The sequence below is a fragment of the Oryx dammah genome, unplaced genomic scaffold (assembly GCF_014754425.2).
Source record: "Oryx dammah isolate SB20612 unplaced genomic scaffold, SCBI_Odam_1.1 HiC_scaffold_24, whole genome shotgun sequence".
In the NCBI taxonomy this organism is placed as follows: domain Eukaryota; kingdom Metazoa; phylum Chordata; class Mammalia; order Artiodactyla; family Bovidae; genus Oryx; species Oryx dammah.
In genome coordinates this window covers 19,483,646-19,502,149 of record NW_024070208.1, presented here as the reverse complement: position 1 = coordinate 19,502,149, position 18,504 = coordinate 19,483,646, and the positions used below count along the sequence as shown (strand labels likewise).

The 18,504-nt window shown below is 45.4% G+C and overlaps 1 protein-coding gene and 1 long non-coding RNA gene across 2 annotated transcripts in view; one reads left to right on the top strand and one right to left on the bottom strand.

The window, feature by feature from the left end:
• Nucleotides 1-11,976: 11,976 nt before the first annotated feature.
• On the bottom strand, nt 11,977-12,930 carry LOC120883078. The gene is made up of 2 exons (XR_005725662.1): nt 12,892-12,930; nt 11,977-12,618 (listed from the first exon to the last, which is right to left on the bottom strand). It is a non-coding gene; the product is annotated as an uncharacterized LOC120883078 (long non-coding RNA).
• KPNA3 (karyopherin subunit alpha 3) overlaps nt 12,871-18,504 on the top strand; it is a 93,916-nt gene continuing 88,282 nt past the window's right edge. The window contains exon 1 of the mRNA XM_040266953.1: nt 12,871-13,031. Within this exon, the coding sequence (XP_040122887.1) occupies nt 12,963-13,031 (69 nt within the window). The 5' untranslated portion in view covers nt 12,871-12,962. The remainder of the gene's footprint in view (nt 13,032-18,504) is intronic.

Genomic DNA, 18,504 nt, shown 5'->3' with positions numbered 1-18,504 from the left:
CATCGATAATAAATTATAGATGTTATTATTACCTTGTATTTTTAGTTTTAATTTTATTTTTTGACTGAGCCACACAGTTTATGGGATCTTGGTTCCCCCACTAAGGACTGAACCTGGGGCGCTTGGCAGTGGTTAGGGAGGTCTAACCACTGGTTTGTCATTGTTGTTTAGTTGTAAGTCATGTCTGAGTCTTTTGAGACCCCATGGACTGTAGCCTGCTGGGCTACTCTGTTCATGGGATTGCCTAGACAAGAATACCGACATGAGTTGCCATTTCCTTCTCCAGGGGATCTTCCCATGTCTCCCGCTTGGCGGGCAGATTCTTTACCATTAAGTCACCTGGGAAGCCCCTTGTGTGTAACCACTGGACTGCCAGGGAATTCCCACTAGTGTTATTATCTCAGCTCCTATATATGTATCCAGGAAGGAGGCAGAAATTAGATGCTCTTGGGTGGGGCTGTACTGGAGGGCAGACCATGTGGTCACCTTTGAGAAGAAGGTCTGTGAAAACAACAAGGAGCCGAGCCGAGCATCCCGGGCAGGAGCCTTGACAGGTGGGCAGGGAAGTTTCACAGCAGGGCCACTGTGACCCTGCGGGTGGGGCAAAAGGCTGAATGCAGAGGCTAGAGGTAGAGGCAAACACGGCGGTATTACTCGATGGGTATGAAGTTTCAGTTACAAGAGATGAAGACGTTTGGGAAGTCAAGTGCATCTAACAGCAAGGGCATATAACACTACTGTGTCGCACACTTGAAAATGGCTAAGATGGTAAATTTCGTGTTATGTGTTTCTTACTACAGTTAAAAAAAAAGGAGGGGAGGATCCCAGTTACTCGAGCTAAAGCCTACAATCAGAACAGGCTCAACAGAAGCCTGACAATTGTTTGGAGAGAGGCTTCCTGGATTTCCCCTGATTAGTAAAGGATGGGTTCCAGAGCTTACCCTCAAGCTGCCACGCAGAAGTCAAGTTTCCTCAAGAGTGGAATAATACTTTAAGACTCTCTGCTTCCACTCCAGGGGATGTGGGTTACATCCCTGACCCAGGAACTAAGGTCCTGCATGCTGTGTGGCGTGGCCAAAAAAATAAAAATTAAAAATAAATGGTGGTATAATACTATATGGGCTTCCCAGATGGTGCTAGTGGTAAAGAACGTACCTGGTGGTGCAGGAGACACAAGCGATGTGAGTTCAGTTCGTGAGTCAGGAAAATCCCCGGGAGGAGGGCATGGCAACCCACTCCAGTATTCTTGCCTGGAGAATCCCATGGACAGAGGAGCCTGGCGGGCTGCAGTCCACAGGGTTGCAAAGAGTTGGACACGACTGAAGTGACTTAGCAAGCAAGCAAGGATAATACTGTGCATGTTTGTGTGTGTGTATCTGTACATGTAATATCTCCTTCTCTCTGTGCTTTTGTGTGTGGGCATGCATGTATCTCCTTACCTTATTTAACCTCTCAAAAGGGCCTTGGGTGTCAACCTAATTTATCTGGACGGCTATGGGGAGCCTTCAAAGCTAGGGACTTGCTTTGGTCAATGTGTTGTGAAAGGACATAGCATAAACACCACTCGAACTGAGGGTTTAAAGGTTACTGTGGACGTTTGCACCTACTTTCTTGCTCTTCTTTTCTGGCACAGGACTGGCACGTCTCACATAGGAGCTACTCCTGCAAACTTGGTCCCAGATTGTGAAAACACACGGAGCAGAAGCAGAGCCTTTACCAATGTGGTGGCAGACATGGTACCAGAGTAAGGAGCACTGGTTGTTACAAGCCACTGGGAGTCAGGGAGTCCTTTGTTACTATGGTAAAGCTGACTGATACATCTGGACAATCACCTTTTGCCAACACACAGAATCAAGAAAAATAATGAATCATTGTTTTAAGTCAGTAAATTTCAGGGTCGTTGTAAGGCAAAAATAGATAATTGAAGCATTCTATACAGAAGGAAGGCTAGCTTGATCCTAGGCAGGGCAGAAAGAGAGAAGCTAAATTTGAGGAATATTAAAAGAGTGTGTTTGAACTCTTTTGATCACTAATGATAAAACCTGAGCAAAAAGTAGAATCTTATTGGCTAAAGTTACTGAAAAGGAGTGAGGATCAAATGATGTCATGGGATTGTTTCTCTCCATTTCTTGACTACCTTCCCTTGGTTGGATGGGTACCCTGGACTCTGAACAGTGGATTCCAGCAACCCTGAGTACAGCTTCCAGAGCCTCATGTCTTCCAAGATTCAAGTTCAGTTTTCTACCGACCTTCTTGTCTGGTCCTGCCCACAAAGGTCCTGAGATTCACTCTGCATAGACTGACTGAGGTCAGAGCCCACCCCGAGACAATCCCTTTGACAGTGGCTGCAGAAAAGGATGCATTTGTTATGGGTCTTTCTGTTGAAACTCAACCAGGTTTTTTTGAAAGGAGAATTTATTCAATGATATAACTTAAAAAAAGAGAGAGAGAGAGAGAAAATTTCATGAACTATTCCAATTTCAGGTGCAGTTTGAATTAGATCCAAAAGAATGTGTCCAGGATTTATTTCTTGACTTTTAAAAATTATGGCCAGCTGAGATACTCTTCCCACAGAGGATTTTGAAAACCAAGAAGCGGGTTTGATGACAATAAGAGGCTATCATCAGGTGTTTGTTTTTTTTGGTCACACTTTAGGGATGTGCAGGATCTTAGTTCACCAAGGATCGAACTCACACCCCCCTGCAGTGGAAGCATGCAGTCCTAACCACTGGACCACCAGGTAAGTCCCTTGGAGTTCTTCTTTCTAATTGATTTCTACAAACAACCATAGCTGTATTAGTCTTGCTGTATGATCACAGATTTGTGTATAGTAAGGACTTGTTCTTTAAGTTCATTAGTGTTTCAACTGCCCTCAGAGGCAAGATTGTAAAATGAATCCAGATTGCCTGAGCTTAGATCCTGGCTCTCACACTGAGTAGCTGTATGACCTAAGGAGAGTCTCTACTCTGTGCCTCAGTTGATCTGTCTGTAAAATGGGATCAGCCAAAATCAATCCTGAATATTCACTGGAAGGACTGATGCCGAAGCTGAAGCTCCAACACTTTGGCCACCTGATGTGAAGAGCCAACTCATTGGAAAAGACCCTGATGCTTGGAAAGATAGAGGACAGGAGGAGAAGTGGACGACAGAGAATGAGATATTTGGATGGCATCACCGCCTCAATGGACATGAGTTTGAGCAAACTCCAGGAGAAGGTGAAGGATAGGGAAGCCTGGAGTGCTGCGGTCCTTAGGGTCACAAAGAATCAGACATGACTGAGCAACTGAACAATAAAAATGGAAAATGGTATTATCTACTTACCTTGTAAGCTTGTCAGTAATATATGTAAATCACTTAGGACAGTGCTTGCTGCTGCTGCTAAGTCGCTTCAGTCGTATCCGACTCTGTGCGACCCCAGAGATGGCTGCCCACCAGGCTCCCCGGTCCCTGGGATTCTCCAGGCAAGAACACTGGAGTGGGTTGCCATTTCCTTCTCCAATGCATGAAAGTGAAAAGTGCAAGTGAAGTCGTTCAGTCCTGTCCAACTCCTAGCAACCCCATGGACTTCAGCCTTCCAGGCTCCTCCGTCCATGGGATTTTCCAGGCAAGAGTGCTGGAGTGGGGTGCCATTGCCTTCTCCGAGGACAGTGCTTAGAACGTGTTAAATGTAAACGTTAGTTGCTCAGTCGTGTCTGACCCTTTTGAGACCCCATGGACCATAGCCCACCAGTCTTCTCTGTCCATGGGATTCTCCAGGCAAGAGTACCGAAATGGATAACCATTTCCTTCTCCAGAGGATCTTCCTGACCAAGGGATTGAACTCAGGTATCCTGCATTGCTGGCAGATTCTTTACTTATTCTCATTTCCATAGTAAACAAATAACTAATGAAGACAGGTTTTCAGAATTATGGCTATTTCAAATGGCAGGGCTTGGCTTAGTTCAGATTTTCCTTTGGTAGTAAGTGACTGGAATTATATCTGCTCATACTGTGGGTCAGAAGACATTCTTATGGTATTTTTCTATGTATTTTTAATGTATTCATCTGTCCCATCCCTTTTCCCATTAGCTGGGTTGTCTAATGTTACGAGAGAGAAACAACTCATTAGACTTCCCTGGTAGTCCAATAGTTAAAAGCCCGCCTGCCAATCTAGGGGGCGCAGGTTTGACCCCTGCTCCAGGAAGATTCCAGGTACTGCAGGGCAACTGAGTCAGTGCACAGCTAAAGCAGTCCGTGCTTTGAAGTCCGTGCTTTAGAGTCCGTCTCTGCAAGGAGAAGCCCATGAACCACAACGAAGAGTAAGATCCTTCTCACTGCAACTAGAGAAAACTTGCTCGCAGCAATGAGGACCCAGCACAGCCATACGTAAATAAATATTTTTTTTTTAAAGAGAGAGAGAAATAGCTCATTTCATTGTGCTTCTTTAATATGAAAGAAAACCTAAGCAAAGCTCTACTGAAGTCTAAAGAAAAACAAACTAAAGATTTCTTTAATTAGAATATTTTTCAGTTTAGCTTTGAACAATAAGGACCGATTACTGTCCTCTATCTTTTTATCTTCTCATTGCATAATCTCACTTCTCCTTTTTCTTTTTTACTTTGAGAAGCTTAGAAAAACCGGAATTTCCAAATGAGTGTGACGTTAGCAATTCATATCATGATGAGTTGTAAGTTACTCATAGCTTCTCCTGGTTATTTTTGTTTGGGTTGTTCTGTGTAGTTGTGGTTGATAGAACAATTGTTCTGTGAGTCTGGAATTATCTTGGCTCTAGCAGCTCGCATTCCTATCTGTAATGTGTCCCTCTGTGAGAGTGGCAGGGATTAAGTTCTATGGGGACATTATCCACAGCTCTCGGTTTTGGAGGCTGTTATAGCAGGCTCCATATTGATCTGAAAGTAGGGCAAGTGGATGGGGCTGGAGAGAGGCTTAGATAATTTGAAGTACTTTCAGAAGTCCTAGAGTGTGCAATTTGCATGAGTTTTATCCCCAGGCTAAAGGGTGGTGAGGAGGGGGAAGTGTGAATTTTGTCTCATTGCTCTGGAAGGCAGATTTGGATCACCAAGAGGATCCTGTTCAAATTCGAACATCTGCTGAACCTGTTCCTGAATTAAATTTTAGGAATGGTTTGGGAATCAGGAATCTCCTGGGTCAACTTATGGGTTTAAATAGCTACCCACATCTTAGGTTTCTCCAGGGCAATTCAACTTGTTTTCTCTTACAAAAGTTTGATGTCATAAATGAAGAAACAAAAATATGTGTGTCTGAGGACTTCCCTGGTGGTCCAGCGCTTTTACTGTAGAAGACAGGAGTTTGACCCCTGGTCAGGGAACTGAGATCCCGAATGCATTGCAGCACAGCCAAAAATTAAAAAGAAAGGAAGAAAGTGTGCCCTGTGATTTTTTAATTTTTAAAATCTTTAAAAAAATGTATTTTTAATTGGAGAATAATTACTTTACAACGTTGTGTTGGTTTCTGCTGTAGAGCATGAATCAGCTCTAAGTATACATATATTCTTTCCCTCTTAATTTTTAAAATCTTTTTGAATAGCCAGCAAGATTTATTGGATATTCTTGGCATGAAGAAAATATTGGTTTGGTGTCGAATCAGACTCTCAAAAAACTTGTATTTTTGATCCCTATACACTAATAGTTTTATTAAGCAATTAAAATGTGCTGGGCATTAACTGACTATGGGTATAGGTATTAATATTTCTAGCTCTACTTTATAATGTAAATAACTGAAGCTTTGGAAGTTTAAGAACTTTCTTGGGATCACAAGTCTAGTAAAAGATGGGAATTGAACATGTTTGCTGTGTGGTACTAAGCTGGTTCACTCATGTCCGTCTCTTTGGAACCCTACAGGCTCCTCTGTCTATGAGATTCTTTAGGCAAGAATACTGGAGTAACCCACCAGGGTCCTCTGTCCATGGGACTTCCCAGGCAAGAATGCTAGAGTGGGTTGCCATTTTCTTCTCCAGGGATCTTCAGGGATCGAAGCAGCGTTCCCTGTGGCAGCAAGTGGGTTCTTTACCAATAGCGCCAACTCAAAATTGCGAACAAAAGTCTGTTGCTAAGTCTACGTCCTTTGTAAGGCAGGGTAGTTCATGGAATTTTCTGTAGTAATGTTCTATGTCTCTGTGTTCCAGTCTGGTACCCACAGTATTGGTAGCTTTTGAGCACCAATGACATTTGTGTGACTGAGGAAATCAGTTGTTGTTGTTGTTGTTGTTTTAAATACTTCTTTATTTATGGTTGTGCTGGATCTTTGTTGCTGCGCTTTCTCTAGTTGTGGCAAGCAGGGGCCACTCTCTAGTTGCGGGGTGTGGGCTTCTCATTGCAATGGCTTATCTTGTTGCAGAGCATTGCTTCTAGGTTGTGTGGGGTCAGTAATTGTGGTGCATGCTCTTAGCTGCCAAGCAACTTGTGGAATCATCCCAGACCAGGGATCGAACACTGGTTCCCTATTTTGGCAGGCAGAATCTTAACCACTGAATCACTAGGGAAGTCTAGAAATCAGTTTTTAATTTTATTTAATTTTAATCAAACAATTAAATTTAGATTTAATAGCCACATGTGTCTAGTGGCTACACATAGCTGTAGGACATCACATTGTTTGTTCTATAAACACAGGCCACTGTGGTCTCATGCATAGTAGATCTGGATATCTAAGACAGCAAGTGTGAGCAAGTAGCTGGAGAAAAAAAAATAACCTTTTACGCAAATCAAAGTCATTTAAATTGCAGATTTTAAAGGAAGGTAGACCTCAAAGTTAAAAGACTCACAAAAGGTAAGTAGGGAAAACTTCTTTTGGAAAGCTTTGATAGTATATTTTACTTTGTTGTTGTTGTTTAGTTGCTAAGTCGTGTCTGACTCTTTGCGGCCTCTCGGACTGTAGCCTGCCAGGCTCCTCTGTCTATGGGATTTCCCAGGCAAGACTACTGGAGTGGGTTGCTGTTGCCTTCTCCAAGGATTTTCCTGACCTAGGAATGGAACCTGTATCTCCTGTATTGTCAGGCAGATTCTTTACTGCTGATCCAACCGTTATTAATATATTGGCAGTGTTGATTATAAGGGATGTCAGTTCAGTTCAGTTCAGTTGCTCAGTGGTGTCCGACTCTTTGCGACCCCATGGACTGCAGCACGCCAGGTCTCCCTGTCCATCACCAACTCCCAGAGTTTACTTAGACTCATGTCCATTGAGTCGGTGAGGCCATCCAAGCATCTCATCCTCTGTCATCCCCTTCTCCCCCACCTTCAATCTTTCCCAGCATCAGGGTCTTTGTAAATGAGTCAGTTCTTCCCATAAGGTGGCCGAAGTATTGGAGTTTCAGCTTCAGCATCAGTCCTTCCAATGAATATTCAGGACTGATGTCCTTTATTATGGACAGGGTGGATCTCCTTGCTGTCCAAGGGACTCTCAAGAGTCTTCTCCAACACCAACTTGGAAACAGGGAAGAAGCTGTGCCTGGAATTGTATTCATACTGCAAGATTCATTTAGGGAATCATGAATAACCCAAATATCATAGTAAGGACAGAGGAGTATGTTTACAGTCAAACAATTTAACCAAGCTTTTATGATTTTTACTTTCAGGCTTCTCCTGCCTCAATTATCCTGTTTTCCATGAATGGTTTTAGAGCTGAATATTTACAAATTGGAGCCTTTGCTGCTCAATATTAACAAATAGACTAGGTCTCCTACAAAGAGTGATACACAAACAAAAGATAGATGCCTACTTAGTAAAAGTCTCCGTGATAGCCCCTTTTCTATCTGACCTCTGGATTTATGGTTGTTAAGAAAAGCTTGGCTTCTTTGTATACTAGTGCTGAGTCAAATCCTGGAGGCAGAGTTTTGGGTGAAGTAGAAAAGGATATCTTTATTGCTTTGCCAGGCAATAAAGTTTTTTAATTACTTAATTAATTTGGGTGCACCTGGTCTTAGTTGTGGCAGTGGGATCTGGCTCCCCTTCCAGGCTTGGAACTCCAGGCCCCTGTGCCCTGCACTGGGAATGCCGAGTCTTTGCCACTGCACCACTAGGTAAGTCCCACGTGAGCTCCTTCTTGGATCTGTTGTGTTTGTGTTGCCCTTTGCATATCGTCACCTGACTGTCCACTGGGGAGGCAGGCAGTGGGTCAGAGGAAGAAAGAAAGTTTGACCGACTCTCCAGGCAGAGAGCCTTTCCCTCCTGTCTCTATTCTGCTCCCTATTCCTCTGTCCATTAATGCAAGTGCCTGATGAAGACAGTGTATGGGGGGTGGTGGACGCTCAAAGAATGTTTGGAACAGAAATCCATCTAAAAGAAGAATTGTCAAAGAAAAAAAAATTGTCAGAAGTTTTAGGACAAAGAGGAAGAGTAGAATGAGGAGATGGTGGCTGACAGAGAGATGCCCCAAATTTGAGTCACTGGTGACAGTCATTTCCCAGACAGTAAGGACTTCAATGAAAGGCCCCCATGATGAAAGCAAAAGAGGAGAGTGAAAAAGCTGGCTTAAAACTCAACATTAAAAAAACTAAGATCGATGCATGCAGTCCCATCACTTCATGGCAAACAGATGGGGAAACAATGGAAACAGTGATAGACTTTATTTTCTTGGGCCCCCAAATCACCGCAGTTGGTGACTATAGCCATGAAATTTAAAAATGCTTGCTCCTTGGAAGAAAAGCTATGACCAACCTAGACAGCATACTAAAAAGCAAAGACATTGTCAACAAAGGTCCATCTAGTCAAAGCTATGGTTTTTCCAGTAGTCATGTGTGGATGTGAGAGTTGGACCATAAAGAAAGCTGAGTGCTGAAGAATTGATGCTTTTGAACTGTGGTGTTGGACTGCAAGGAGATCCAACCAGTCCATCCTAAAGGAGATCAGTCCTGGGTGTTCACTGGAAGGTCTGATGTTGAAGCTAAAACTCCAATACTTTGGCCACCTGATGCAAAGAACTGACTCATTTGAAAAGACCCTGATGCTGGGAAAGATTGAAGGTGAGAGGAGAAGGACAGAAGATGAGATGGTTGGATGGCATCACTGACTTGATGGACAGGAGTTTGAGCAAGCTCCGGGAATTGGTGATGGACAGGGAAGCCTGGTGTGCTGCAGTCCATGGGGTCTCAAAGAGTTAGACATAACTGAGCAACTGAACTGAACTGAACTGAAGGACTTCAAGGCCTGGTGGGGGCTTCAAGTGGCAGAAACCTGGTCCAAGTAAGAATGCAGAGAGATTCTGGGGCTAAGGTACCAGGTATGTGGATATTGAAATCACTAGAAATAATGGCAAAGCATACAATTGACTAAGATCTGGCCAAGAAGGGACCCTGCTCTGGACCCTGCTTTTTAGAGGTCCTGACCTTGCTCCCTTCTGCTGCACTACTCCCCATTGAAAGGGCATGGGGCCAAGTGGTCATGCTCATTGGAACCTGTGCCCCTCAACCCAGCTCTGAATACCAGGGACTGGTGATTCTCTGTTTAAATGGCCAATCCTGCTTCTAGGATCTTCCTAGGCCTCTTTCCTGGGTCTGTTCTCCTGGGGGCATGTGATGCTGCAGCTTTGCCCATTTAGGCCTGAGCAATGGCCAAGAGGCATCTCTTGAGTCAGGTAGGGAGATGTGAATAAAGCTTTGTAGGTGAGTGGCAGAACTTGAACGTTATGAATAGGGCTATGTATATTTGTTCTCAAGGTATGTTCCAGTATGGGGTGAAGCCAGGACAGGAAAGAGAAGGGAAACAAAATGTGGGTGAGGGTCTGGCTGCCATGCTTCTTTACATAGCCACATTCTGAAGGAGATGTCCAAAAAGGCAGGAAATTTAAATTCAGACTCAGACTTCCAGGTTGTAGTGGAAGCACATTTGTCAAAGTTTAGAATATATTTTAAGCTTGGAAGCTGGATTTTTAACTTTAAAATTGTAGACATGTGATATGTAGACTTCTGTTTGGGATCTTGTCCTTGTGTATTAGGAATCAGCAGGTTATAAGGGTCTTCCTGCTGTGAGCCTTGACACCCATCACACATTTGGGGGATAACTTTTTTTTATTGTCTGTCAACTCTGATAGATCTGAAGTTATGTGAAGGCAGGATACCAGGCTGTCTTATTTACAAATATATCCCAGTGTTAGTGCAATGACTAACACATGGTAAGTACTCACTAAATATGCCTAAAACTCTAAAATGATGACTTACATGGTTGGTGATAGCAAGTAGGGTGAAGAGAAGAGGCAGAAATGGGCAAAGTAATTGGAAAAGAGAAGTTTTTGCTAAATTGTAATAGAGCTTGAACAACAGTGTGCAAGTTTCCCTTCAGTCAATCAGAGGAGTGGCAAACATGCAACATCTGTTACCCTAAGAACTAGAGTAGAAGTAATCTATTTATTCATTCTAAGCTTTTGGTGTTTTTTTTTTTCTCCCCATCAAATGCGTGTTTGGACCATTTGGCCCACAATGTGAGGGCCTGGAGTTTTTGAGTGACTTATTCCCTAAAGTGCATTAAAAAACATGAATCGACATTTTAAAACGAAGAAAAAAATAACCCAGCTTTTGGTTTCCCTTGAAAAATTGGACCTTTGGCAAGCCTGACCCACAGTCCAATATGGCAACAATGGTCTGAAGCCTTTAAATAAACTTGTGTTTATCAACAGGCCAATATCCACCACTTACAAAAATGGCCCAGACATAGCCAGGCCAACAAAGGCCTCTGAATTCATGACCTCTGAACCTCAGGTTCTCTAAGTCTCCTTTATTTTGAAAGAGTATCTTCTTCAATCTTTGCATGGTTATATTTCTCCCAACCTTTGAATGACCTCAGTGTCAAACGTCGCTTGTATCTGCCAGAAGTTCTGAAAATAAATTATTTCACATACATTCAAAGAAACGCACCTGCTCCAGAACGCAACTATTAGTGTTACGGATTCAAATTTCCCTTAATCAATTCCTACGATGACCCTAAAGGGAGATGCTAGACCAGAGAATCTGTAGATCAGGGCTTGACTACTTCTTGAATGCTGATATTATGTATGGTGGTGAAACAGAGGTATTCAGTTCAGTTGCTCAGTCGTGTCCGACTCTTTGCGACCCCATGAATTGCAGCACGCCAGGCCTCCCTGTGTGTCACCAACTCCTGGAGTTCACTCAAACTCACGTCCATCGAGTCGGTGATGCCATCCAGCCATCTAATCCTCTGTCGTCCCCTTCTCCTCCTGCCCCCAATCCCTCCCAGCATCAGGGTCTTTTCCAGTGAGTCAACTCTTCGCATGTGGTGGCCAAACTACTGGAGTTTCAGCTTTAGCATCATTCCTTCCAGAAAAATATCTATTTCTGCTTTATTGACTATGCCAAAGCCTTTGACTGGGTGGATCACAATAAACTGTGGAAAATTCTGAAAGAGATGGGAATACCAGAACACCTGACCTGCCTCTTGAGAAACCTCTATGCAGGTCAGGAAGCAACAGTTAGAACTGGACATGGAACAACAGACTGGTTCCAAATAGGAAAAGGAGTACATCAAGGCTGTATATTGTCACCCTGCTTATTTAACTTATATGCAGAGTACATCATGAGAAACGCTGGGCTGGAAGAAGCACAAGCTGGAATCAAGATTGCGAAGAGAAATATCAATAACCTCAGATATGCAGATGACACCACCCTTATGGCAGAAAGTGAAGAGGAACTAAAAAGCCTCTTGATGAGAGTGAAAGAGGAGAGTGAAAAAGTTGGCTTAAAGCTCAACATTCAGAAAACGAAGATCATGGCATCCGGTCCCATCACTCATGGTAAATAGATGGGGAAACAGTGGAAACAGTGTCAGGCTTTATTTTTGGGGGCTCCAAAATGACTGCAGATGGTGACTGCAGCCATGAAATTAAAAGACACTCACTCCTTGGAAGGAAAGTTATGAGGTACTGGGGATACATAAATACAGGAACTGCCAGGGTGGAGGTTGCAGAACGGAGCCTGGGACGATGGTGAAAAACCAGACGCTAGAGTGCTAATCAGTTCAAGTATTTATTGGTTATTCATGACGTGTCAGGCACTGTATTAACAGAGGGCTTCAGCAATAGACCCACCGTTGTCGCTACTTTTATTGCGCTAATTCCGATGCGGCAAACCAGGTAACACACACACATAAACACACATATAACATACATATGTATGTGTAATGTGGAGATAAATGCTAATTATGAAACCAAAGCAGAGCAAGGGAACCGCAAGGGAAGGTGGGTGCTGTCTTAGGTGACCCCGGCCAAACAAGCAAAGGAGCAAAGCAGGAACCTTGGATCCGTTTCTAATTTTCTTGGAAGCCTCCTTCGAAGCCCCGCCCCCTCCCTCCCAATAGGCGCAAGAGCCGTCTCCTGGGAGGCTCCTCCCACACTCCCGCCCAGAGGCGGTCTTGGGGGCGGAGCCCCGCGCCCAGGCTCTCCGACCGCCCAGAGCAGAAAGCCGCGCGCTTAGGGTTCCCGGCATTCTCTGGGTGCTTTGCAGGCTGAGAAAATTACCCCCGCAGAAGAATGGCATGCTGGGAACTGTAGTTTCCAGCCGCAGCCCCGGGTCTGAACGGGCAGTAAAAAGCCGCCAAGTCTGGCTCCATTCCTGGCACAAGACTGGAAGCTCCGAAGGGTTGTAGGAAGGGCTCTCTGGAGGGTGAGAGAATCGGGGAGGGGGTCACTCCGAGAACCGTCAGGCACGTCCAGCCGGCTGAGCATCCAGGCCGGAGGCCGTCACGTGTCTCCAGCCCCCTCCGGCGCCCGCGGCTCTCTTCAACTCTGTTCCCGCCCCGCCCCGCCCCTCGCGTCCGTCGGCCCGAGCTTCCCCCGGCGCTGCTGCCACCTCGCGCTCGGAGGCGTCACGGAACGTGCTCGGCTCTCCCCCTCCCCCGCCCTTCCCCTCTCCCGCCCTCCCCCACCTACCCCTCCCTCGCCAAGACTCGCCGCCGCCGCCGCAGCCGCAGGAGTAGCCGCCGCCGGAGCCGCGCGCAGCCATGGCCGAGAACCCCGGCTTGGAGAACCACCGCATCAAGAGCTTCAAGAATAAGGGCCGAGATGTGGAGGTGAGCGTGCTTCCGCGGCGGGGGACCCGCCCGGCTCGCCCGCCCGGTCGCGCCGGCCCTGAGGCGGCGAGGAGGGGCGGGGGGCCGGCGCGACCGGGCTGGTTCTCGCCGGCCCGCGATGGGTCGGAGTTGGCCGCCGCCTCCCGTCCCTGCGGCCGGGGGGCCGGGCGGCGGGAGGCGGGAGGCGGTCCGGGCTGCCGCCGCCACCGGCAGCTGCCCGGTGCGGAGACTGGGAAATGCCGGGGTTTTCGGCCCCGTCACGCGGGCGCGGCCTGCTGTCGGCGAGGAAGAGGTGTGGAGCTGAGGCGGGGTCCGCGGGCCGGGGCCTCGCGCGCCGGGGATGCTGCGGGCCGCGGTCTTTCGACCGCCGCGCTGAGGGGGCGGCGCGGCTCTCGCCGGGCTCGCGGTGCAGGCTCCCGCCCGGCACGGCCCCCTCAGCGCCTCCCGCGCTGCCGCACATGGAGCCTCGGCTCCGCCGGTCCCCGCGCCTACCTTCGGCGAGCCGGGCCCAGGCGGGCGGTGGCGGCCCGCAGAGGGGGGTGGGGACCAGCTGGGTAACCGACTTGTTTGAGGGTGGCGGATGGGGGAGGGTAGGATGCGCCAGGACCATTTTCTTATAACCCGGTGCGGTTCCCCGGAGCAGTCGTGCTGAGCTTCTCCCAGCTCGTACTCTCGTTAACCGCTGGCATTTGGAGCAAGCCGAAGGTGGACAATAGTTTCCCGTCTATTGTGTGGAGGGCTTTGGAAGAGACGTTGTTCCGACCTCCGCTCCCAGGACCTGTTTTCTTAGTCTTTTCTTGTAGCGGAGGGGGTGTGCATAGAAGGATCATTCCTTTGACACGTTGTACTGAAATAAAGAGGCTTGGAGGGCCTCTTGCTGTAAGCTGGTAGAATGTCCAAGTGGTTGCAAAACTGTAAACATTCATCGCGGTCACTCAGCTCGTTGCTACTCAGCATGTTGCCATTGTCTCATTAAGGTGACATTAGCAGGTACTGTTTGCAAACTCGGCTTCTGCAGGCAGCGCTAGAGGTCTCTCTGCAGCTACTGAACGCCGTGTAGTGTGGTGCAGAAACTTCCCTGGGACTCTGACCTCTGGATTTGCTAGGGGGAAGGTGTTTCAGGTCCACAGCCTCCCTTTTCTAATACCAGCTGACATAATTTGCAGTTTTGTCATTCTTGCTCAGAGGCCAGTGTGACTTAAGAAAGTGTGCATTTTGTCCTGTCTTAAAGAGAGAAGGTGGTGGTGGTGGGGATATGCCATTCAACGTTCTGTTTTCTAGAAAAACAGAAAACTCAGGCTATTTTTCGGAGCTGCCAAATTAAATACTAATTAGGAAATACCGTGGAATTCCCATTTGACTGAGACAAATTAAGGTCGTCTGTGTCTGTCCTGGTCATGGTTAAGCTTCTTTTATGAGAAATACTTTTAAGTAAAAGTGAAACTTAGGAATAGCAACAAGAAATTTGGGGACTGCCTCTTATTTTTGGTCCACTTGATGATAGAAGTTAATTTTGAACTTTTCCCATCAGTATTTGTTCTTGAAGCTTACACCAGTTATAAAGCAAAGCTTAATGTAGTTTGAAACATTCTGGTATTGTTTGTATCGAAGTAATTAACAGTCTTTCCTCTTCTGGATGTTGGTACGGGTTTTTGTCTTTTTTTTTTTTTTTTGCCTCTGTTGTGTTCTGGGAACTCAGTGATAACCTAGAAAGGACTCCTGCACATAATAGGCACACATAAATGCCTGCTGATCAACTGTAACCAGTAACTTCTAGATGCATGAAAAAGATGCCTGGTTGCTAACTAAGCCTTCCAGCCTGAAAGTATTGATCACAGCATTACGATTCCCAGGATACAGGAAGGAATCTAAGGTATGAAGTAGCAGACATTGAAATGGTAGTTCCACATGGCAGGCACTTTACTAAGAGCTTCACTGATAACCGCTTTTAGTTCTCAGGACAACTTTGTGAGCAAGGTGTAGCGTTATCCCCACTTTACAGAAGGAAAGTACTTAAGATGAGGAAGCTCAAGACTGCTTGTACAGGCTGCACAAGGTCATGGAGTGGGTATGAGCATTCATTCATTGTCTGTTGGGTATATATAAGGTTGCTCAGTCTGTACCTCGAGGAGTTTACTTTTACAGTTCAGTAGGAGTGTAGGAAAGTAAACTGATCACTACAGTGCGGTGACATCAATAAGTGTATGCTGAGAACACATAAGGAGATCCTGACTTGGAGCTGAACAGTCAAGGGAGATGTTCTGGTTGATTCCTAGTGGATGAATGTGAATGAGTAGATCCTGAAGGATGCAAGAAAGTTAGCTTGGGAGAGGGAGAGGGCAAGGAAAGGGCATTTCAGACATGAGGGAGCAGTAACTAAAGAGTCCCGAGAATGTAGGGCTCTTCAATTACCACTGTAGCTGGACTGCTAAGAGGGAGGGATGCTAGAAATGTGACTAAAGGGTGAACTGGGGTCAGATCTGCCCAAGTGCCTTTATTGTGGAATTTGGTATAACTGACACTAGACACCTTATCTAGTTTAGTCTTATCCTTTTTAGAAACTATTATACTAGAAACTTAGGTTGCAACTTAGCTCTGTGACTAAATAGTAGTGATTATCAGTCTGTTAAAAAAAACAGTGAAATACACTTTGCTGAGCTATCAATCATTCCTGTCTTTTCTCCTACAGAATAGATAAAAGATAAAACATTACAGATTATATAGCCAGCCAATACACAAGATGCTAGGTGTAAGAATAAAACACATAGTTTCTAAAAAAAAAAGTGTGGAGTTATGCCGGGGAATTGTGACTAGGGAGGAGGTTGAAGAATGCAGTTTCATAGTCATTCAATTGGGAATGGCTTCATAAACGAAAGGTCGGCGAATTTCATAGAATGCATGTACTAAACTTGCACTGGGCACACAAGAAATTCGTGAGTAAAGATCTGGGTGAAAAAGAAGAGAAGTTAGGTGAAGGAGGGAAGAGATGGGGCTTTAAGGTTGCCTGTGGTGGTTTGAGAATATTTTTGTGGCAAAAAGTTGTTGATAACAAACTTCTTGATAAGGAGATCTGAAGAAATTTATTTCAGAGTAGGGTTAGGAGGTGTAACATGATAACAGCGATGGAAGAAGGTGACTGGGCAGAGATAACTAGAATAAATTTTGGAGGAAAGGTACTGTTACCCATATGTAAGGAGGAATTTGCCAAAAAATTAAGACCGGGGCTGGTCCTAACGTAGAATGAGGATTTGAACCTCCTCCCCTTCCTTTCTCTTCTTTGTAAAGCTCAATGGAGAGAAAGGAGATAAAGGTTATCCTGAGCTTTATAGATGGAAGTCGGGGAGGGAATAATTATCATGGTCAGCAGTTTAAGGCTTGGGTAGGGGGAATGGATTTGGTATCTAAAACTAGGAAATACATAATGAATTCCATTTAGTGAATACTTATAAATCACACTTGCAGGTAATTGCCACCTGGGTCAAATGTTCACTTCAAGGATGTGATATTTTAATCTGTGACAGAAACGAATGATTATTTAAAAATTCTTAACGTTTATTGAATGCTTACAGTGTATCAGTTCAGTTCAGTTCAGTTGCTCAGTCGTGTCCGACTCTTTGCGACCCCATGAATCACAGCACGCCAGGCCTCCCTGTCCATCACCAACTCCTGGAGTTCATTCAGACTCAGGTCCATCGAGTCAGTGATGCCATCCAGCCATCTCATCCTCTGTCGTCCCCTTTTCCTCCTGCCCCCAATCCCTCCCAGCATCAGGGTCTTTTCCAATGAGTCAACTCTTCACATGAGGTGGCCAAAGTACTGGAGTTTCAGCATCATTCCTTCCAATGAACACCCAGGACTGATCTCCGTTAGGATGGACTGGTTGGACCTCCTTGCAGTCCAAGGGACTCTCAAGAGTCTTCTCCAACACCACAGTTCAAAAGCATCAATTCTTTGGCGCTCAGCTTTCTTCACAGTCCAACTCTCACATCCATACCTGACCACTGGAAAAACCATAGCCTTGACTAGACGGATCTTTGTTGGCAAAGTAATGTCTCTTCTTTTATAATATGCTATCTAGGTGGGTCGTAACTTTCCTTCCAAGGACTACCCGTACCAAGTATCAATTCTTTATATGCGTTATTTAGTCTTATGAAGTATGTATGTATTACTATCCAAGGAAGCTTGAGGCTTAACAGTTCTTAAGTAGTTAGCCCCAAGGCCTCAGATGGTTTAAGTGACAGTGTGTGTGCAACTCTTTGTGACCCCGTGGAGTATAGCCCACCAGGCTACTCTGTCCATGGGATTTTCCAGGCAGGAATACTGGAGTGGATTGCCATTTTCTTCTCCAGGGGATCTTCCCAGTCCAGGGACCACTGCGCTTTAGGCAGAACCTAAACTTACAGTGAAGCCACATGACACTAAAGCCAAAACTTGCTTACTGTGCTGCACTGTCTCTTCACTGAGTAGAACGCAAGACTTGGCTTATATGATGCGCATCTGAAGGTTAATGGGGAGATAATTAGGAAATCTTAACTATATCAGAGAAATCCCTATTCTTCCCAACCCAGGGATCAAACCCAGGCCTCCCCCATTGCAGGCGGAGTCTTTACCAGCTCCGGCTTTACTAGAGCCACAAGGGAAGCCCAGGAATAGTGGAGTGGGTAGCCTGTCCCTTCTCCAGGGGATCTTCCTGACCCAGGAATCAAACCAGGTCTTCCTGCATTGCAGGCAGATTCTTTACCAGCTGAGCTATCAGGGAAGCCCTTTTCATTATTTTAAAACCTTGCTAATAAATTTTTTTGACATTCAATTTATCATTTTGATTTATTTACCTTTTATATATATATTTTTTAACTCTTGCAGAGTTTGCCTATAGTGAGAAGCCAGTTAGTTGGTTTCACTGAAAAATAGTAACTCGTATTCTTGGCCTTACCACTTAAATTTTAGGCTTCTGTTTCTTTTGTTTCTTTTAAAATTATTTTTTAATTGGAGGATAATCACCCTAAAATGTTGTATTGGTTTCTGCCATACATCACCATGAGTCAGCCATAGGCATACATGCGTCCCTTCCCTCTTGAACCTCCCTCTCACCCCATCCCATCCTTCTGAGTTGTCACAGAGCAGCAGGTTTGAGCTCCGTGCATGGTACAGCAGATCCCTCCCTGCTCTCTGTTTTACGCATCGTAGTGTATATATTTCAGTGCTGCTGTTTGTTTGTCCCCCCTCTCCTTCGCACGCTGGGTCCACGAGTCTGTCTCTGTGTCTGTGGCTCCGTTGCTGCCCTGCAGATAGGTTCATCAGGACCATCTTTCTAGATTCCACATACGTGTATATATGATATTTGTTTTTCTCTTTCTGATTTCACTCTGTATAATAGGCTGTAGGTTCAGCCACCTCAATAGAATTTACTCAGATGTGTTCCTTTTTATGGCTGAGTAATAGTCCATTATATATATGTACCACAACTTCTTTA